Source organism: Diplotaxodon limnothrissa, linkage group LG9 (genome assembly GCF_057381915.1).
Source record: "Diplotaxodon limnothrissa isolate DT_005_m linkage group LG9, D_limnothrissa_male_GT1.1, whole genome shotgun sequence".
Classification (NCBI taxonomy): domain Eukaryota; kingdom Metazoa; phylum Chordata; class Actinopteri; order Cichliformes; family Cichlidae; genus Diplotaxodon; species Diplotaxodon limnothrissa.
In genome coordinates this window covers 5,679,454-5,702,548 of record NC_140604.1, presented here as the reverse complement: position 1 = coordinate 5,702,548, position 23,095 = coordinate 5,679,454, and the positions used below count along the sequence as shown (strand labels likewise).

General features: G+C 42.2%; 2 protein-coding genes across 2 annotated transcripts; one reads left to right on the top strand and one right to left on the bottom strand.

The window, feature by feature from the left end:
- Positions 1–6,306: 6,306 nt before the first annotated feature.
- Positions 6,307–11,400, top strand: LOC146625026 (uncharacterized). Its single transcript, XM_085361895.1, has 16 exons — positions 6,307–6,322; positions 6,545–6,662; positions 6,773–6,841; positions 7,505–7,606; positions 7,825–8,057; positions 8,155–8,333; positions 8,429–8,522; positions 8,782–8,786; positions 8,898–9,237; positions 9,329–9,446; positions 9,521–9,612; positions 9,714–9,828; positions 10,199–10,300; positions 10,502–10,669; positions 10,795–10,950; positions 11,186–11,400. Exons 1-16 carry the CDS (start codon positions 6,317–6,319, stop codon positions 11,398–11,400), a joined length of 2,112 nt encoding a protein of 703 aa, XP_085218021.1. The 5' UTR covers positions 6,307–6,316.
- A 2,808-nt stretch (positions 11,401–14,208) lies between these two features.
- Positions 14,209–17,297, bottom strand: LOC146625025 (uncharacterized). Its single transcript, XM_085361894.1, has 5 exons — positions 17,261–17,297; positions 15,743–16,294; positions 15,539–15,606; positions 14,985–15,028; positions 14,209–14,260 (listed from the first exon to the last, which is right to left on the bottom strand). Exons 1-5 carry the CDS (start codon positions 17,295–17,297, stop codon positions 14,209–14,211), a joined length of 753 nt encoding a protein of 250 aa, XP_085218020.1.
- Positions 17,298–23,095: the final 5,798 nt, after the last annotated feature.

The following is a 23,095-nucleotide window of genomic DNA, read 5'->3' as shown; positions in this document are numbered from 1 at the left end:
ATTTGTCTCCTTGTCCTTAACGCTCGCTCAGTCAAGCTGTCAAAATGTGCCAGGTGCCTCGAGTGAATGATGTAATAATTACGTATTGTCATGGTAACACTGACAAATTATGTTTTGAGTTTTCCAACTGCAAGTTGCATTTAGGTCACTTGACTGGGGATTACTCTTAGCACCATGTGTTACATATCTGTGTGGTCAAGATGGAATAAAAAACATCCAATCTGGCTCACATGTGAGGGGATTGAGAACTGGGCCATTTTGAGCTCCAGTGTGACTGTTGCCCAAAAGACTTTAGAGATAACATTAATAAAATTCTTGTAGGTGGGTTGTTAGGACATCTGCTGCAGAGTTGTATTAATGCTTGTAGGAGGGAGCACCAACTGCATCAAGACAGCAATAAAACAGGGTCAAGATGACGACAAGATTGAGTCTGTCTCATCTTAGTTTTCAACTCAACTGGCTCGAGTTTGCATTTGCTTGGAATCTGTTTGTGATGCAGCTACATCAGAGGTCCTGTGCTTTCTAGAAACCAGGGGTGGACTTGCTGTCAGCGGACCTCACAGAATCCACACGTCAGGCTCAACTCTCTCAACTACACACTCTGCAAATTTATACATTTATAAACAAACAAAGGAGGATAAATGACAGGAGGCTCCAGAAGAATCAATATGTCTATGATATGAGGGTGAACTCTTGTTAGAAATTGCTGGGGAGTGTATGTAAGACCCTAGAGACACACAGGTGATGCACAGGATTTATAAGATAAGATAAGATAACCTTTATTAGTCCCACACGTGGGAAATTTGTTTTGTCACAGCAGGAAGTGGACAGTGCAAAAGTTATGAGGCAAAAATTAGAATACAATAAGAATAAATACAGTACACAACTGTACAGAATAGAATAAAATACTATATACAGTAGAATAAAATAAAATAAATATACAATAAGATAAAAATAGAATACAAATACAAATACTATATACAACTGAGTAAAAATACAACGATGACAGAAAGGATTATTGCACTTAGTATTATTGCATATGTATGGATGTGTGTGCTTGATCAGTTAAAGTCTTTATTATGGAGTCTGACAGCAGTGGGGAGGAAAGACCTGCGAAATCTCTCCGTCCCACACCGTGGGTGCCGCAGTCTCCCACTGAAGGAGCTGCTCAGTGCTGTCACAGTCTGCTGCATGGGGTGGGAGATGTTGTCCAACAGGGATGACAGCTTAGCCGCCGTTCTCCTGTCACTCACCACCTCCACTGGGTCCAGAGGGCATCCTAGAACAGAGCTGGCCCTTCGGATCACCCTGTTCAGTCTCTTCCTGTCCCCAGCAGAGATGCTGCCGCCCCAGCAGACCACACCATAAAAGATAGCAGAAGCAACAACAGAGTCATAGAAGGTCTTCAGGAGTGGGCCCTCCACTCCAAACGACCTGAGTCTCCGCAGCAGGTACAGCCTGCTCTGCCCTTTCCTGTAGAGGGCGTCTGAGTTATGAGTCCAGTCCAGTCTGTTGTTCAGATGAACACCAAGGTACCTGTAGCTGTCCACAGCCTCAATGTCCATACCTTGGATGTTCAGTGGTTGCAGTGGAGAATGCTTGTGCCTGCGGAAGTCTACCACCAGTTCCTTGGTTTTACTGGCGTTGATCTGGAGGTAGTTCAGCTGGCACCAGTCCACAAAGTCTTGGGTCAGACCTCTGTACTCCTTGTCGTCCCCATCAGTGATGAGGCCGACTATTGCAGAGTCATCAGAGAACTTCTGCAGGAAGCACTGGGTGGAATTGTGGGAGAAGTCTGCAGTGTAGATGGTGAAGAGGAACGGAGCCAGAACCGTTCCCTGTGGGGCCCCCGTACTGCAGACGACCCTGTCCGACACACAGCCCTGAGTCCTCACATACTGTGGTCGGTCGGTGAGGTAGTCCAGGATCCAGGTAGTGAGGTGATGGTCCACTCCAGAGTTCACCAGCTTGTCCTTTAGAACCGAGGGAAGAATGGTGTTGAAGGCACTGGAGAAATCAAAGAACATGATTCTCACAGTGCTTCCAGCGGTCTCCAGGTGAGCGAGGGAACGATGTAGGAGGTGAATGACGGCATCATCCGCTCCAATGCCAGGCTGGTAGGCAAACTGAAGTGGGTCCAGTGATGAGCTTATTAGGCGCCGAAGCTGAGCCAGGACCAACCGCTCCAGGGTCTTCATCAGGTGGGATGTCAGAGCCACCGGCCTGTAGCTGTTGAGGTCCTTGGGGCGTGAAGTCTTTGGCACTGGTACAACACAGGAGGTTTTCCAGAGCTGTGGGACTCTTCCCAACCTCAGGCTCAGGTTGAAGAGGTGCTCCATCACCCCACACAGTTGGTCCGCGCAGGACCTGACGACCCTCGAGCTGATGCCATCTGGACCCGCTGCCTTCTTGCCATTAATCCTCCTCACTTCCCTCCTAACCTGGGTGGTTGAGAGAGACAGGCTGGAGCCTTGTGTTGAGTGTGTATTGGATGCTGCAGTTGGGGGTGGGGGGGGAGTGAGCAGGGTGAATAGAGGAGGTGTGAAGTGTCTGAGGTGTCAGAGGTGGAACAGCAGCAGTGGGGGTGGGCGAGTCTGCAGCCGATGTTGCAGACTGCCTCATGGCTGAGTCAAATCTGTTGAAGAAATGATTCAGTTCATTTGCCCATCTCACATCCCTCCCAGGCAGAGAGTTCTGCTGTTTGTGGCCCGAGATGGTTCTGAGGCCTCTCCAGACTTCACCAACGTTGTTTTGTTGAAGCTGGTTCTCCATCTTCTGCCTGTAGCTCTCCTTCCCATTCCTTATCAGTCCCCTCAGCTCTCTCTGCACCCTTTTCAACTCCTCTTTGTCTCTGGATTTGAAGGCCCTCCTCTTCTGCTTGAGGACGGTTTTAATTTCTGGGGTAATCCAAGGTTTGTTGTTGGAGAAACACCGTACAGTCCTGGTAGGTACAGTGTTATCCACACAGAAGTTTATATAGTCAGTAATGCATGTAGTAAGGCTGTCGATGTCCTCTCCGTGGTCATCACAAATCACCTCCCACACAGTCGACTCAAAACAATCCTTAAGAGCCTCCTCGCTCTCCTCTGACCATCTCTGTACTGTGCGGGTGGCTGGTGGCTCCCTGCGCACTAAGGGCTCATACACAGGGACAAGGTGCACCAGGTTGTGATCAGATCTGCCCAGGGGAGGGAGAGGTGATGAACTGTATGCCTCTTCTGCATTGGCATACAGTAAGTCCAGTGTTTTATTGACTCTGGTTGGGCAGGTCACATACTGGGTGAAGGTGGGCAGTGTGGAGTCCAGTGAGGCATGATTGAAGTCCCCTGATATTATGAGAAGGGCTCTCGGTGATTGTGTTTGCAGTCTGCTGACCACAGAGTGGAGAGAGTCACAGGCTGCATCCGCGTTGGCCGAGGGGGGGACATACGCTGTTATCGCGATAACATGCGAGAACTCCCGGGGCAGGTAGTACGGACGCATGCTAACGGCTAACAGCTCAATGTCTCTGCTGCAGAGTTGCTCTTTTACAGTGATGTGCCCAGGGTTACACCATCTGTCGTTCACAAAAACTGCAAGTCCCCCTCCTTTCCTCTTACCGCTGTCTCTGGTCCTGTCCGCTCGCAGCAGCTGGAATCCCAGTAGTGTCACGCTTGTGTCCGGAGTTAGCGATGTTAGCCACGACTCCGTTAGCATCATGATGCTACATTGCCGGTACTCCCTCTGTGACCAGGTTAGCGACGTGAGCTCATCCATCTTATTGGGCAAAGATCTTACGTTTCCAATAATTACAGAAGGAAGAGATGGTCGATAACATCTCCTTCTCGGGCGACGGCGCTCCTTCCCAGCACGACACCCCCGTCTTTTCCTCCTCAGCTCGCTGGGAATATCGAGTCTGTCCGCCGGCAGTACCGCTGCAGGACGCAGCGCTAACAGCTGATCCTTACTGTAAACAAAGGATCTCTGCTCTGGGTCCCCAGACACGGGTGAAAAAAGTAGAAATAAACTGAAAAAAACGACCAGGACTAGCACAAAACGGTAGAACATGGTTGCAGAGTCTAATTACTAATACGTTAGTTATAAAAAAATTACGAGAAAAAAGATAAGAAAGAAAGAAACTCAGAATGAGCAGAGCTGCTGTAACAGGCTGCCGCACACGGGGGGCGCCGGAAGAGTAGTATTCAGAGAAGAGCTGCCACAAACTGCTCCTCCATATAAAGTGCTATGAAGAGAGTCTTTTGTCTCTTCAAGAACTCCGGGAGGTAGCAAGGGAGTGTGAACCTTAGGGTGTGAAACAGCTGTGTACTGCCTTTTGTTCCTGGAGAAGTCAAAGGAGCTTGCAAAGAAAAGCGTCTGGACTTCTTTAAGTTACTTGAAGACGTTTCACCTCTCATCCGAGAAGCTTCTTCAGTTCTAAGGTCAAATGGTGGAGAGTCCCAGATATAAACCTAGTGGGAGTAACCCCCCACAGAGGGACAAAAGGACCCCCTGATGATCCTCTAATCGCCTGAGCTTGTGAAGTGGCTGTTTGGTCTCTCCAATGCCCAGACCTCTACATTGGAGAGACCAAACAGCCACTTCACAAGCGCATGGCACAACACAGAAGAGCCACCTCCACAGGACAAGACTCAGCAGTCCATCTGCATCTAAAGGATAAAGGACACTCTTTCGAGGATGTTCACATTTTGGACAGAGAGGACAGATGGTTTGAAAGAGGAGTGAAAGAAGCCATCTATGTCCACTGTGAGCGACCATCTTTGAACAGAGGCGGTGGTTTACGACACCAACTGTCTGCCATCTATAATCCAGTTTTGAGATCCCTTCCCAGACGCCTTAACGCCCACTCACATCCTGGGCCATCTGACCTCAGAAATTCGCATGATAAGGTGGGGCCAGGTTTCACAATGAACACACCCGAAACTCTGGCTGATTGGGACCCACACCCAGTTTCACACCTTGGCTCAGGCGATTAGAGGATCATCAGGGGGTCCTTTTGTCCCTCTGTGGGGGAAACTCCCACTAGGTTTATATCTGGGACTCTCCACCATTTGACCTTAGAACTGAAGAAGCTTCTCGGATGAGAGGTGAAACATCTTCAAGTAACTTAAAGAAGTCCAGACGCTTTTCTTTGCAAGCTCCTTTGACTACGATGACCTGGATGACTGAGAACCTTCACAGCAACCCGTTCTCACTCCCGACACGCAAAATAATGACGATTTGTCACGTCCCTTAACTTCTCATGCTGACGCCTAAGGTACCCTTCCACGTTTTTATGCGACGCTGTGGGTTGTCAATTCATTCCAATATGAACCTGCTCTCGGCGATCAGAGACGCTTCGAGCAGAGGCTCCAGCCATCCATTTACTCCAATAATAACCCCATCACAGCGAAACATGACGTGAAGCACAATCTAACTGGAGAACCGGGGACCCTCTCCGCGAACGGGTTTTTCTCCCTAATTTAATGTTTTCTTTTAATGACATCGTTAACATTTCTCAACAAAAACACGTGAAAGTATCACTGATAATTCAACAATAAAATCGCTTCATGTTGTGGCCATCACACAGTGTTTTCCAAACTGATTCACGATCTGAAAGTGCGCAGATTTAACGTACATAATCCTTTGTTAGGTTTATTATTTTCATTTCACACGTAAAACACATTTATAGATTCATTCACCACTCCTGTTAGTTTTGGATGCGCTCGGCTCCAGCCAATCAGACGCAACCTGTGTAAGCAAAGGCTGATGGGAGAACGGAGAGACCCATTTATAAGAATAAGAAAATGAGGCGGAACTGATTGATTCTAATGCAGGTATGTAAAAAATACATATATTTAAAGTAATACCTTGATGTGTGTTTCAAAGTTAGTTTTTTCATAAAAGCTTCAAACAAACAGAGGTGACTGATCTCGGAAACGGTGTAATGTATTTAAAAATGGCTACAGCTACCGTCAGCATGCTTGCTAGGTAACGACTACACGTGGCTACTGCAGCATTAGCCATTTAATCCAACGATGATGGATTAAATCTATTACAAACGTTAAAGGACTTGTTTGCTGCAAAATACCCTCACATGGTGCGTAAAGCAGTTTTTGCGCTAAGAGTTCTGCTAGCTCTTTACAAACTGATGATGCTAACGTTAATTGCTAACGTTAACTGGAGCGCCAAGACTGAAAATCATTTGAATTGCGTTAGTTATGTGTTTATGTCACTGAGTTCTGCAAAAATCTCTTTCCTCTTTAGCTTGAAAATGAGTGATTCAGAGGATCCCGAGCTGGAGGAAGAGCTTCAGGCTGCTGACGAACTCCTTCAAGATATGCAGGTAACATTTTTAGTGGAAACAGTTGTTAAAGAGGGAACACGCTTGTCTAATATTTTGTACGGAGTAAACGTTATATTATTTGAAATTTTTTTTAAATAAATTTTTATATATGTGTATAAGTTTATGTCAAATTAAGTTGGTTAACTTAAGATGTTTGATAATCTTTGCTTTAATCATAGACTGTATTTTAGGTGTTCCCTTTTTTCCTTGTTAATTGCGTAGAATGATGCACAGAGTGAACCTCAGCCAAGACCAGTGCGCTGGAAAAAACGTGACAGACAGGGAGATTTTATTCCTCAAAGACCATCAACCAGTCGAAGTACTAGTTGCATGCCACGTGGTCAGTGTTCACACAACCATTGATTTTATCTCACAACTTGTTTTCACCAAAGAATTTCAGTAAGTAAATATTCTTCATCCCCCCCCCCCCCCCCCCCCCCCCCCCCCAAGTGTCCAGAGAGCAGCATCAATGTCCACGTGAAGAACCTAGTTATGTTGCCAGTGTCAACCCAACAAAAGGTACTTTACCTTCTTGTATATGTTGTGATTTCTGTTTACTTTTATATTTGTTGTTATAGTTGAGTTATGCAGGGCTTTTGTGCAGTCCTAAGAAACATACTGCCTAGAGTGTTTTTCACTTTGTGGAAGAGTTTCTTCCTTTCTTTATTTTTTTTCTGTTAGTGTGTGGAACTGAGGTGCTTCGTCAGGAGCTCCTTCAGTTGTTGGAGGATGGAGAAGAGGACACAGCCATGACTTGTGAGACGTCGTCTGAGTCAGCTGCTACTCACTGGGCGATCAGAAATATGGTGTCCTCGCAAAAGTGGAAAGAGGCCAGGCCTTGTCTTATAGACAATATGTTAGCTACTCTGGATCCACAGTCACACCGTGTGTGTCAGTGTGGCAAACAAGTAGTTGTGAGGTGTCTGGACTGCCTGCCTCTTCCATTCCTTTGTGCTGACTGTGATATTGCAGTTCACACACGCTTTGTCCTGCACAACAGAGAGGCAGTAACAGGAGGGTTTTTGCAGCCTTCATCAGAGTTTCACAAGCCAATAGGTACAGTTTTTAAGTCTTATGCATTTCTTGCTATGTATGAGTATGAGTGGGTGCTGTTATTGTATATTTATTGTGTATCAGTTAATTTCTAATTCTTTTTATATATATTGTGTGTTTTAATGTTAGTTCGGCTGTTGCCTGTGCAAAGGCCAGACCATGTGTGTGACTGCCCAGCAGGTAACGTTGAGGTTTCACCCGGCGCAATTGTGGCTCTTGTAACCATAAATGGTAAGTTGCCCTTTTGTCACACACTATATACACAATAGATGTGTTTGGAGGTTTTATTGCAAATTGTGCATTGCTATCTTGGTTTTAATTACCCTCGGCCCGCAGTATATGTGGGCACCTGTCAAAGGTCATTTGGATTTACCAGACCGATTTGAAAACAACATGAAAAAAATGAATGCTTTGAGCCATGACTGAATTTATCCTTATCCTTTCTAAAGGCCGTTATAACCTTGCACTGCCAGTGGTGAGCTGCACCAGCTGTGGCCTAATGTGGTCCCCCTCAGTTAAGGACATCCTGGGTAGTGGATATTGGCCTGGCACCTTAAATTTCTGCACCCTGTTTTCAATGGATGCCTTTCAGTCTTTCTATGACATTAAGAAGGCTGCACCAGGGATGTCACTTAAGGCATTTGTCAAAATGCTGGATGAACGAACAGCCCATTTCGGAAGGGTGAGTTTCTAAATTTGCTAAGTTTAAGGAAATTGTGCAAATCAATGTTTATGATGACTGTCCTTGAATATTCTGTTGTATGTCCTCTATGTAAAAGAATGGCCGAATATCAGCTGATGCCTTCAGTAAAAGTTTCTTGGAGTGGAGTGCTGTAAAGTTTGAGGTGGACAGGATGTGCAAGGAGCCATGCTTTAGCTGCCCTGCCTGCACTGCAGACATGCTTGCCGTCTCAGTTGATGGAAACCGCAAGCTTTATCGCTTTCAGTCTAATGCAAGGTACGTTATGCATTGTGTACATAAGTCAAATATGGATTTGTAGAAAAATGTATTTTAATGTTTCTTTTCAAACAACTGTCACTGTGTTCGTTCAGCACTTCAGAGCAGGGGAACTTTGAAGGTGTCTTCATTGAAAAAGATGAGGAAGTTGCTGAGTTTGTGAAATACATCCAGAGACACACAAATCATGTAAGATACACATATATATATTAGTGCTGTTAGCGTTAATCTTGTTAAAATGACGTTAATGCCGTAACCATATACAAATACGTGTGTGTGTGGACATATATGGATGGGTCGATATTTTTTTATTTTTCTCTTGGTGTTGTCGTAATACTATTTACTTTACTTTATCTTAATGTGTACTTAATTTTGTCACCATGTGTATTTAAAAAAAACAACATGATTTTTATTTTGTGTTATCAGTGCTGTCCTGGGGAGATATGAGGTCTTGTGTGACTCGAGGCTAATTCAGCTAATTGTTATGCATTTGTTTTAAAAAGTTTGTCCCTGATAGGGCTTAATCATGTCATGTCTTTTATGTTAAAATCTTTGAGTGTATAGGTCCCGGGGAAAGGGTTGGACTGCAGCAAAGGAGTCGTCCAAAAAGTCCACTGGGAAGTTGGATGAAGAGGGCATGGAAATAGCTGGTTGTCGCCACGGAGTCCTCTTAGCTGCATTGAACATGTTTCGAGGGGAGATCTTTGCTTACCCCCTTTTTCTCCAGAGGAAGTTGGCAGCTAGCGTCCCAGGACATATTACGTTCCTTTGCTCCGATGTGGCCTGTAAATATTTCCCCTATTTAACCAAGGTGGCTCAGCAGTGCCCTGAGCTGAGGAACCTCTTGTCAATGCGTCCTTTTCTCTCCGTCATGCATGCAAAGGCTCACACTTGGAAATGCGAGGTATACTGCAGCTTGTAGTTTTGGATTTGAGACATTTTGTTATAAGGTTGAATGAATTCAGCAGTCATGTATTGTGACCTCCTTTCTATAGATCAAATGGGGAGGTGCGTTTCAGGATGGGGCCGGTTCAACAGTTGGAGAAGAGGTGGAACAAGTAAACAGTTTCCTGTCTAGGGCGGCCATCACAACGAAGTACATGTCTAAATTAGGTATGTGTCCGTGTCTGAGATTCCACTCAGTCTCCTGCTCATTAATTCTAATTTGTATACTAACTGAAATGCAGGGCGAACAAACATGCTGACCCTCCTGGCTTTGGGGTGGAACAAAAGGAAAGTGGAACAACTGGGCCGCACTTTGAGCCAGCGATATCTAAAGGTCATTTTTTCAACACCCATTTTAATGTGTGTGGTAATGGGGGGAAAACACCAGTACTCTTTTAATGTCAATATGAATGACATTTATGAATGCATTCTTAGATCATAAGGATCCTTAGAGAACAAGTGGAGAGCCTGAATGCGACCAGAAATGAGCTGGGTGTGGATGACGACACACTGCAGCAATGGGTGGCCGATGTGCAGAAATGGGCTGAAGGTGAGTCTCAATATAATGCACTCATGTATAACAATAGGACCCACCATGGCCTCATTAAAGAACTTAGAGTTAAGATCTTTCTGACAGTGTCAACAAACAATGAAAAATAAGCCTTGTAAAAGCAAATTTATGGCAGAGTTGTTGCGTTTCATCAAATTGGATAGAACCTGGGTTGAAATGATGTCGTACTAGTTGGTTTTATAAACCTGAACACCAACATACTTGTTATCTCATGATTATCATGAGATAGCAGCACATGAAGGCTCCAGATGTCTTATAATGAATGTCATCAAGTCAGTGATTACAGAGTCCACTGTAGTTTGGTGACTGTTACTCATCCTGTATTCTGATTAATATTCCTCTCACTTAGAAAGTGATCAAACTGATGGCAGCCTTGGAGCGTTGCAGGCACGAATAGAGGAGCTTGTCGTCATCATCAGAGTGCGAACACAAAGTCTTTACAGACAAAATGGTACGTCCCAGTTTCTTTGAAACGGACGGTTTGATGCTGAGTTTGTACAGCTTGTGCAGCTACTTTGTAAACAGAATCAAATCAGATCCAGGTTTGTTTAAGCTGGATGTGATTTGTTCTAGCAAACAAATTGATGAGTGTAGATTAAAATGAAACTATATACATTATGTGAAGGTGTGAATTTTTTATGATTATTTACAGATAGCAACAAGAGGCGACACAGAATTCGCAAGGTCATCTTAGTTGAGAAGAAACGCTTGGCGGCTGCTGTTGACGACTACAACAAGCTCGCTGAACCAACAAAGCAAATCGTATCCAGTGATGCCCTCATGCAGACCGATATTTGGCCCTGGCAGAGCACAAGTGAACATAAGCTCTTGATTTATAAATATCCTTTTTAAACAAGCTCCCAGTATCTGAGCAGTAGTTGAATGTTTTGTTCTTGAATCATAATATGCTGCTATGTTTTCCCATCTGATGTTGTTAAACTGTAGCTGCTGCTGACCTCCGGACAAAGAGAAAGGTCTTTGAGAAGGTGATGGCTGTGAGGCGCCTGAGAGAGGAGGAGATGATCCTTTGCAGGGAGATGCAGCATCACTGGACTGTGTTGCGAATGCGTTCTGTGGTGTTGGGGACAATCTCCTCAGACTGTAAGCACTTTATTTATTTATTAATTTTTTGATGAATCGATTGAAAATAAGAGCAGATGCTAAAGTCTTACTGGATCTTTTACCTATATCTAGATTGCTAGCTAACACTGCCTTCTCCCTTTTAAAAAAAATGTTTAATTACAGCATCCTAATTCCTTGTGTTTATGAGGTGATGTTTTTTTGTTGTTTGTTTTTTTTACTTTTCTCATATTTATTTGTTTTGTTCTTTTTACAGCCTCCTTTGTTGGCATGTCGGAGGATGCACAGAAGGGACTCTGTAGCCTGGTTTTAAAAAAACAAAGTGAACTGAAAGCTGAAATGCTCAAAGTAAAGGACGTGTACAAGAGAATCCTCAGCCACCAACCACTCCTGGAAATGGACTCGGAGGAGGAGGAGGACATTCCAGACGATGCCACTGAGAGTGATTTGAGCACTTCTGATGAAGACTGATTGTGTCATCATTGATGTTATGTTTGGTAAAATAAAAAGTTAATCACATCTCTGTTCAATGTGATTTTTCAACAGACATTTTACATTTTGAGAAGAAAAATGGAATTTCCTTGGTGCAGTTGTTTACCCTGAATCATTATTTCCCATCTAATTTAATGACTAGTGTACATGTTCAGATACGATAACATAATTTAATTTATGGGATGCTTTCTGGGCTGCTCAAATAATCACAAAATTTAAAAGCACCAGGCAGCACACTCACAAGTAAATTTTTTGTTCAGTGTTTTGTCGAAGAAATCAACAAGTACAACTGAGATGTTTGCTGTAGTGGTGTGTTTGTTAAGAAGCATGCCAGCACACTGGTGAACTGACAGTCCCAGAATGCACCCGAGCCATTGACTCGCCCCAGAGCAAATGAAATTGCTTATCTAGAAAGACAACAGTCATCAAAGAAGAAGTAAAAGAGTAGGAAACAAATGGTAAGGGAAGGTACTGTGGGGTAGGAAAGAAAGGCCAGAGCTGTGCAAAATGACCTCCAGCAGGCCACAAATGTGCACGTCTGCTCAAACGGTCAGAAATGGACTCCATGAGGGTGGTATGAGGGCCCGACGTCCACAGGTGGGGTTGTGCTTACAGCCCAACACAGTGCCGTATGTTTGGCATTTGCCAGACAACACAAAGATTGGCAACTTTGCCACTGGCGCCCTGTGCTCCTCACAGATGAAAGCAGGTTCACACTGAGCACTTGTGACAGTCTGGAGACGCCGTGGAGAACCTTCTGCTTCCTGCAACATCCTCCAGCATGAGTTTGGCAGTGGGTCAGTTTTGGTGTGGGGTGGCATTTCTTTGGGGAGCTGCACAGCCCTCCATGTGTTCGGCAGAGGTAGCCTGACTGCCATTAGGTACTGAGATGAGATCCTCAGACCCCTTGTGAGACCATATGCTGGTGCGGTTGGCCCCGGGTTCCTCCTAATGCAAGACAATCCTAGACCTCATGTGGCTGGAGTGTGTCAGCAGTTCCTGCAAGACGAAGGCATTGATGCTGTGGACTGGCCCGCCCATTCCCCAGAACTGAATCCAATTGAGGACATCTGGGACATTATGTCTCGCTCCATCCACCAACTGCACCACAAAATGTCCAGGAGTGGGCAGATGCTTTAGTCCTGGAGTCTGGGAGGAGATCCATCAGGAGAGCATCTGCCACTTCATCAGGAGCATGCCCAGGTGTTGTAGGGAGGTCATACAGGCATGTGGAGGCCACACAGACTAGTGAGCCTCATTTTGACATGTTTTGAGGACATTACATAAAACCAGATTAATGATTCTGTATTGCATTGATCAAGGAACCAACCCAATAGGAGCTAAAGGAATCCTCTTGACATTACTTCACTCAGTAAGTTTATACTATGTTTAATGTGCATTTTCTTCATCAGTTTAGAACATAACATGTTAGCGCTCCCTGGTCCTTTTTGGAGACAGATCCTGAGACAGCAGGCAGCTATGGAGAACTCGTGTCAGCTGTGGTAATTAAGGAATACTTTGATTTAATATTGATTTCATGACAACTATCCTCTGGCACATATTCCTGGATATATATAATGACATAAGTAAACTCCCATTTTAGAATCATTGCCTTCTTTGATCTGACTTATTGCCTCAGACTTTGGCCCTGTGTCCCCAAAAGTATAGAAAATCCATGACACTGAGTAAGAGGCCTTTATCATGTTATAAGTGAGAGAGTTTGGTGTAACAGTGGTTGAACATGCCAAATCAATCCACAACATACTGCCATTCCCCAGCTGTAACCTGCATATGCATCAAACCAAAATCCAGTATCATAGCCACAAAAAAGACATAAAGATGAGGTTAAAAGGGTTGTCTCATTTTGCCAGATAGCTTCAAAAAAGATAAACATTCTTCAAAAACAAAAGTTTGTGAATATTTGCTGTATTGCCAGGCCTAAACCAACCTGTTAAACTTATCAAATTATTGTCATAGATACAAACCTATTGATTGAAACAGAATAATCCATTGAAGCCTCCATCATCATCCACGATCACTGTTACTGTTCAGATTATTTTATCTCTGTTTTCCTCTAGAATGTTTTGAAAATCAGCATTTGATCAACAGACTTTTTAAAAGTTTATTTTGATCCTATTGTTTACGTGTGTAATTGCATTTTTATTGAAATTATGACAGGAAAACCCTCAATCAAATTGTATCTTTGATATCTAATAATAATATTAACAATAATGTTACATATGTAATATGTACACAATAATATTGTGCAAACAAACAAGAAAAATAGCAAAAAATGTCAATTTTTTTTAATACCCTGTATATAAAGACCACATATGACCACAACTCCAAATGTGCAATTGTCACTGCATCTAAACATGACATATTACAAAAAGGTAGAAACATATAATATACAATATGTTCTGAAGCTGGTACTGGTGCAGTTAACTTTGCTTTAGGCTCCCATACACAGTAGGTGTTACTTACTATACGTGCAGTGCAGTATTACTTTACCTTGTAATATGTTATAATAAGCAAGTCACTTCTATATTTATGAGGATGTAGACAATAATGTTGGCTGATACAGTATGTAAAACTATGAGATATCGAGTGCAGGGAAGATATTATTGATCGATCAGATTCATGAATATGTTAGGTACTTAAGCCACAATTAGAGAGTGAAACAGAGACTGACACTGGTTGAAATGTATAGTAAATATTTTATTTTGAACTTTTATGCTGAACTACAAGCTGTGAACTGTGCGATCTCTGCGACCTGTGGTGCCTGGTTTACTGTGTGTAAAACTGCGCAGGTTCCCATGTGTCATCCCACACTTTGCCACTGTCAGGAGAAAAACATAACAAACAACAACCACACACAAAATAGGACAATTTAGGTTGTGACATATGACAATTTTTTAGGATGAAATATCTTCTATATTCATGTCATGCTTTATACACCTTCATTGTAATATAAATTAATCAAATCAAGTCAGAGAGTAATAATATATGTAGTAGATGTCAAGCAGGACCACAGCAGCAGCCACGATCCATTGGAACCTGCTGGATGAGAGAGCACAGAAACTCCAGGGAAGAAGTTTAGTTAGTAACATGCATGAACTGCATTACTGAGACATGTATGTTTACAGATGGTGGTGAGGGAGAGGGGGAGAGTTTTCAGTAAAAGGAGACGTGACTGCATCTTCAACCAATACTGAGCCTGCATAACCCTGAAAGAGACAGAGAGAGAGGGGGGGGACACTAACCCCCAGCAGTCTGGTCCTATTACAGCATAACTAAGGGCTGAGCTGAACCAGCCCTAACTATAAGCTCTATAAAGAAGTAAAGTCTTATGCCTACTCTTAAAAGTGTTGACCATGTCCACCTCCAAAACTCATAATGGACTTTGGAGGTGGACAGCTATCAAGCTCCTCACAGAAGAGGAGCTCGATAGCTAAAAGCTCCCAATTTACTTTAGTCCAAATACATGAATTCAAATTGGGGTGATAACTATTTATCAACAATATGAATGTCTGTTCCCGTCCAACAAAGTTGTTACTACATACCATGTTGAGCAAGGCTTCCACTTGACTTTAACTTCTTCTTTTTCCTGAAAAACATGATATAAACAAACAATTAATTAAGAAAGACATGCAAGTTGCATACAAAAAGGAGCTTATAAACATTTGTGTACTATTGAATGGCTCAATATATTATACAATTAGTTTACAAAAACATAAGAACCACTACAATGCTTGTACTGCCAGCATCGAGTGCATGTCAGCAAAGCAACACTGCTTACATTGTGGCTCACAAGCAAAACTAACTGAAGCAGATGTTACTGAATGGGAAGGAGCACCTCCACATCAATCACTCCTTCTGAGCATGATGTCAGGAGGACTTTAAAGAACGTAAACATCAGGAAGGCAGCATGACCAGGTCGTATCAGGTGGTCTGTTCTTATTTAATGTCCTATTTGGAGTGAAATCCTGACTCAGTGGCTGAATTAGTGTAGATTCATCAAATACAAAAGCTTATGGATATTCAGTCAGGCACAGTTCAAATCCGGGAAGTCCAAAGACGCAAACAAATCTGCACAACAGCAGGCTAAATTACTTACATTTACAACTCTCCTGTCTACTATCTCTTCATATTTGAAAATCTTCTGTGTACGGTGTTTTCGGCATTCTGAAAAATAACAAATGAAATATTTACATGAGTTCTGTAAAACTGGAAAAAATGCAAAAATTAAGAAAAAGAAATCTTAACAAACTTAACGAACATGTCATGTGTTTTGTACATTTACAATACCATTACGTCTAACCTTTCCTTGTCCTTTTTTTGTTTGGGACATCCGAGGTGTACACCGTAGAAATTGAGGGAGATGCAGGATGTGGAGATGGAGAGGAGGATGCAGGAGAAAGCAGAGATGAAGAGGAGGATGCAGGAGGAAGCAGAGATGGAGAGGAGGATGCAGGATGAAGCAGAGATGGAGAGGAGGATGCAGGAGAAAGCAGAGATGAAGAGGAGGATGCAGGAGGAAGCAGAGATGGAGAGGAGGATGCAGGAGGAAGCAGAGATGGAGAGGAGGATGCAGGAGGAAGCAGAGACGGAGAGGAGGATGCAGGAGGAAGCAGAGATGGAGAGGAGGATGCAGGAGGAAGCAGAGATGGAGAGGAGGATGCAGGAGGAAGCAGAGATGAAGAGGAGGATGCAGGAGGCTGACAGAGGGAAGATGTTGGTACAGGCTCTAAATGAAGAATAAATTCCTCGTTTAGAGCCTCTGGGTCTGGGACTGGTCCAGCATCGACACTGTCAGCAGAGGATGGTCCAGCTGCTGGTGTAGAACTTTTAGCAGGAGGTGAAGCTTGTAATTCTGAAAAATTTTAAATATTAAACATTCATTAAAATGGGTTGAAAAAATGTACAGTACACATAAACACATAATAAGTAGTGATTTGCATGTTTTCAGTTAAGTTTTTACTAAAGATACAACTGGTAAATATTGGCATCAAATAAGTCATCTCGCACACTCACTGACCCAAATAATTCAGTACAAGTGCCCTCTAGGGTAGTGTGACATCTGTAGTGCTTTTCTACATTGTACATTAATAAATTAATGAGTGTGACTATAAATCCAGATAGATAATGACTTTTTCCTCTGATGACACTACTTTTCTGACTTTGTAGTGAATAACATTTGACACTTCAAGCTAGTACTGTGACTTAGGAGTTTTGTACAATGGTGATGCTAACTACCTCAGGGAGGTAATCAGGTAACCTCTTAAGAAGTATATAAGTTATTTAAGAATCTTGGTGTTCATATTGGTAACATTATATAACATTTGTTATACTAGAAAGTCTCGAAGAGAATTATCAGGTCTGGTTTTCGTGAAGATTTTTAAAATTACATTTGTATATACATGAGTGTGAAAGACCATACTATACACACACACATACAAAATTGTTCAGGTGGGTAACACCAGAGGTTCAGTATGGCTAGCTTTGGTGATGTGACCGACACATGGGGAGGTAATAAGGCAGATATAACACTATTTTCATGTTAGCAACAGGACATGTAGGGCAGCTGTCACCTCACAGCAAGAAGGTTACTGGTCTGAACCTTGGCTGAATAATAGAATAGAACAGAATAGAGTAGAGTAGAACAGAATAGCTGGTGACTGTTAACTATCCTCATCCTCACCATCTTGTTTGTCTCTATGTACCCCGTGATGATCTGCCTTCTTATCTAGGGTGTACCATGAGTATCACCCAAAGACAGCTAGGATAGGCTACCTGATAAGGACACCTGGTTACAGATAATGGACAAAGCATATCTTACTTCTCAGAAGGTGTTCATAAAGCTTCCTCATCTTCATGAGGATGTCACGTGCAGCACCTTCCGCTGGTTCGATCTGAGTGATCACGTCCCCTACTATACGGCCCTTACGGTCAAACTGTCCAAGAAACAGAATTGGTTGGTAGCCCAGGGCATGTAGCTTTGAAACCTGCAAGAACAACAAAGAAAAACATGCAGCCAGTCTTTCATGTAAGCAAATTGATGTATAACAAACCTTTAAGTTTCACATCTTTGTTGTTTTATTGTTGTCGATAGTTAAAAAGTATTTATGGTGACCAAACCTGTAAATGTATGATAAAATCCATCTTGAAATGTTTTGTCTCTCAGTTAATAGCCGATTAAATTAAAAATCAGAAGTAGCTTGAATAAAAATAGTTTTTAACAAGTTTTTTCTAGTTGGATGTCTTTAGTGTGATGATGTTATTCTGATGTGAATAACTTTTTTATTTATGCTCTTTTATAAATTAATATTTTATGTGTATATACATGTCTTGTTAGTTTCTTACTTCATGATATACAAGAAAACATTGACAACTGTGATTAATAAAGAATTGTCTACCAGACCAACCACTTATTAGATCAGAACTTTTAAACTTACTGACAACTGGGCTGAATTAACCACCCTGCTCGCATTTCTGTTTTTTTTAACAGAGGCAGCCCAGTTACTGTTTTTAAACTGTTCTTGTTTTTTTTTCAATCCCTCCTTTAGGTTCAGGCTGCCCAGGCATCCACTGCATGTCTTCCTGTTGCAGGTGTTTGGGGCCTGACAGGAAGGGCATGGTTTGGTTTTCGGCTTTGTCATTTCTGCAAATGAAAATGGAACATGTAGGGATTATTTCAGGTCTGTTTTGGTGAAACGATTACAAAAATAATTTATGACCAAAGAAATAACTTATATTACGAGGCAGTATTACACCATATTTAGAAAAAAAAATCAATTACGAGATTAAAGTCATTAATATTGAGTTAATTACGTGAATAGGGTTAAAAAAAACCCTGAATTGATTACAGAAAAGATACATTGCTAAAATAGAGCAGTACTAACATTAGCTGGGTGGCCAAGCAAGTGTCTTACACATGAGAATACATCACAAAAAAATTTAAATAAACTTTTGCAGAAGTAGTTCTCTTGGTACACAGACTGCTCTGTGAAAACATTTCAAGTTTAATATCAGTTTAATATCACTGAAATTAATATTTCAGTGAACATGCAAATTACCCACAGTTTATCACAACTTACTTAGCTAGGATCTGCCTCGTGTCCAGTCGAAAACTTCGCTGCAGGACCGTGAGTTGAAAGATACATTTACTACGACTCCCAAGATGCATTGCAGTAAAAACCATCCAATCGCCTTGCTTAAGATCTGTTGACGTGTCGCTAAAGGCGCGCTGTAGATAAATATTGCAATTTGTAAAAAATAAAATACTACAATTTGCATTTTTTAATTACATAATTAAACACTGGGCCAGTTTAATTTCGTATTATCGCTGGTTATTATTTTAGAGTAAATAAAGGAATAACGGGTAGCACCAAGCTGTTGTTATCTTCATTTCCATAGCGACGGCGGTTGAGGATTATGGGTAGTGTGCAGTTACGGGATTAGTGCGTCTGCGTAAATTGGTCTGATTGGTTGGAGCCGAGCGCATCCAAAACTAGCAGGAGTGGTGAATGCATCTATAAATGTGTTTTACGTGTGAAATGAAAATAATAAACCTAACGAAGGATTATGTATGTTAAATCTGCGCACTTTCAGATCGTGAATCAGTTTGGAAAACACTGTGTGATGGCCACAACATGAAGCGATTTTATTGTTGAATTATCAGTGATACTTTCGTGTTTTTGTTGAGAAATGTTAACGATGTCATTAAAAGAAAGCATTAAATTAGGGAGAAAAACCCGTTCGCGGAGAGGGTCCCCGGTTCTCCAGTTAGATTGTGCTTCTCGGCGTCATGTTTCGCCGTGATGGGGTTATTATTGGAGTAAATGGATGGCTGGAGCCTCTGCTCGAAGCGTCTCTGATCGCCGCGAGCGGGTTCATATTGGAATGAATTGACAACCCACAGCGTCACATAAAAACGTGGAAGGGTACCTTAGGCGTCAGCATGAGAAGTTAAGGGACGTGACAAATCGTCATTATTTTACGCGTTGGGAGTGAGAACGGGTTGTTCACAGACATGTTAACTGAGAGCCATGCTGGGCTCAGGGAGACTCTGCTGACCGTCTGTCCCGCGGTCATGCAGGGACTTCATCAAGCTTGGTTGTCTGTTCTTTGCTTTGATTAAAGAATGTTAGCTACCGCTCATCGCTTGTCTGCAGCTTTATTTATTGGAAAACTTCCACAACAGTACATACAGAAGTGGTGGTGTTTTTTTCACTCTATGCTAATTCTATTTTTTATTTTTGCATACCAGGTTTTTGTAGCAGAAATGGTATAAAAATGCTGTTTGAAAGTTCAAAACATTCTCCAAGGACTAAATGTTGCATCTGCTGAAAACGCTGCTTCCTACTACCTAAAATCATTCAGAAATCTCTTTGGAGTCACACATTATTGGACATTTGCTGAGCAGCTGGGCAGTGCTGAGCCATGAAACCAAATCCTGACCACTCCTTATCAGACATACAGGATCAATAATCCCAACACAGAAATCCGACTCATGTTTGGATGTCAGTCACACACAGAAGAGGATCAATCTTATCGGAAGTGTAGGCAAAAAAAAATTCTTCCTATGAGAAACAGAGTCTGGAGGTGCAGAGCTGGTGTTATAGTTTGAAGTCTTTTTGAAATCAAATCAAATATTAAAGTGTTAGCTCCTGTGCCATTGTACTCTAACAGCACTCAGAACTTGATTCAAATGAGAAAAAAATTACTATTCTTCTCTAATGAAGGATTACGAGTCTGTTTTAGCTGCTCTAATATGAAGCATTGTTGTTTTGTTTTTCTACAGACGACTCTTGCTGCTCTGCTCCTCTCTGGCTTCATCATCTCATTAAGAACTCTCTTATACCTGCCCTAAAACTCCCCGTCTGCTTTCCTCCAGGGAACCTCTGGAACTTTGCAGACCCAGTGCTCGTTCCTCATTCAGGGCACATCTTGAAAAAAAAAGTAAGGTCACTCGACTTACACTTTTCTCACCTCCTGGAATGGACAATAACATATCCTCTCCTCTGGCAGAACCTCTTTGAACTTGCCAGAGCTCTATCGCTTACCTTCAAACCCATAAATTACTTAGTCTGTTAGGGTGTTACTGATACACACATACACACAGAGTAGGCCACTGGCATATGAAGACTGACAATATGGAACTGCTGCAATCCTACTAATACATGTGGGAATTATAAATGGGTAAAAAGCCAATATCCACACTGACCAAGAAGCAGCTGATTGTGCAGAAGCTTCAGTAAAAGATGGCTACTACCAAAGCTGGTGCCAGGATGGAAATAATGAGTCAGCTCCAGCAACCTCCTACAGCAAGAAGCAGTCAACATCACAAAGGCAGAAGCAACAATAACTTTCTGGAATGAAGAGCTGATCAGCACTCAGCCAGTAGATGTACATTCACACTTGTGCATCCAATTCTTTTTGTAGTAATTAAAGATGTATGCTGCACAATAATTTCCCCTGGAAATCTTTTAAAACCCAAATTTACCATGAAATTTATATATATATAATGAGTGCATGTAAACTATGTATGTATCGATATTACTGACAATGCTTCTTGTGTTTTTGTGAGTTCATGTAGTGAACACAGTGAGGGTTTTTTCTGGTTCTTGTGTAATGTAAATGAAATTGGCCATTTTTTAAGAACACTGAGAATCATTATTCAAAAAAGATTAACCGATAGGCTTTAAGAGGGAAAGATTGGGAAAAGCTCTTCCTTGGATCCTGCTTTTATATATACAGCCAGATAATTATGCTAACTTGTACCCATAATTTGTCATTTGATCTCCCGGAGCATATAATGAGATTCAATCTGATGTCGCACCAGTATCTTTTCTCCGCGTTGATCTGTCCTCCTCTCCTTGAGAAGAGGTGAGTCACTGAAAAACAATGGAGATGCCAGCAGCACAGTCTCACGTGCCATTTCATAAATACAGTGCCAGGAGTGCTCTTGGAAGGCCTTGTCTGAAAAATGTAAATTTTATTTCGAGGAATGTAATTTTTTATTTGTTTATTTTTTGTGAAGCTGCGCTTTGTGTTTCCCACCAATTCCACTGTGGCTACAGGCTAACAATAAAAGCAGTGACACTGCTGGTCCACTGCTGGTCCACGGCTGGTGTAAATTTGCAGCTCAGCAGTTGTGTAGAGTAAATTTGCCCCCACATCGAAGCTACAAGCAGTATCTCTGCTTGTGCATTGTGTTTTCTGTCCAAGATTATTGTGGGTCCTACAGTACCATATTAGAGACAGAATAAGACAAAGTCAAACACTGAGAAGAAGTAGGGAGAAAAAGAGCTCTCTTAACAGAAAAGACCCATGGCAGAACCAGGCTCAGGCCAAGGCAGCCATCTGTGATGAAAACCTAGAGGATCAGGGGAAAAGAAGTAATTAAAAGTAATGACAAAAATGACTCCCCTCCGACACACACACACACACACACACACACACACACACACACACACACACACACACACACACACACACACACACACACACACACACAATCGTGGCATACACGGGGACAATTGTTGGAAGAATGGAGAATTGTTCAGTGCATTACAGAAGGTCTGTCAGAACCTTGGACTTTATCGCAGCTATAAGCTTTATCAAAAAGCAAACTAAGCTAGTTTATAAAGCCACAGGAGATGTGAACAGACACAGCAAGAACGAGCGCAATGTTAAAGTCAAACAGATTAAAAGGAGCTGGCTCACATTAATTATTTACAGTTTAGAAATCAAACAGTTCATGGTCCTGTACCTGAGCTAGTTTCTGTTCATTTTGGTTTCCTTTTGTGCTTGTGGTAGTCTGAGCTATTCTTTCAGTTGATCGTCCTCTTGCCATCCATGCAGCTCAGAGTTATTGCCACTTCCCGCACTAAATGAATTACCGCACAGTAGGGACGTTTCCACGGACAGGGCACGCTGACGATTGGGAGCACTGGGACATTTCCCAGTAGCTTCAGGGTTATTTTGGTCCGCTGTGAACATTCAACTTAATCTGCAAGCAGTTTATGGACCCCACAAAATCCTGAAATAAGCTGTGATTCTCTCTGCCACTGATTGACTCTATCTCTGCAGTCTCATGGAGTGCAGGTGCACAAAGATCCTCATACACATGCACAGCATTTATATCTGTCTCTCTTTGTCTTTTAGGAAAGCAGGCAGTATGAACCAGTGTTGTTAACAATATTGGACGATATTGAAGGAAAGAGACCAGCTCAGTCCAAAAAACATCCATAATCTGTTATTCACTGATGTAGCCATAACCAGTCTCATCGAAAATGTATGTTTTTGATACTTTTGTTACTTTTACTTTTGATATTTTAGTTTAAGTTTGAACTCATTGTATATCACATTGTAATCATTTTATATATCTGGCTTTGTGCATTTGTACGTGCTGTCATTGATGTTTTCCTGGTAAATCCTAGTGCACTCACAGGCGTAATTGGTGTAATTGGTGGCAATTGCAGGGTTGCTGTCAGAAGTTGACATATTTTTTTTCTGATTGTGTTTTATTTATTTATGTTCATTATTATCACCCTACAAAACTTTGCTGTAGACCAATCCCAACAATAAGAACTGCGCCTTATACCAATTCCTACAAATAATGCACACGGGCCCTCAATGTGCAGACAACAATGAGCAACATGGACTCAAT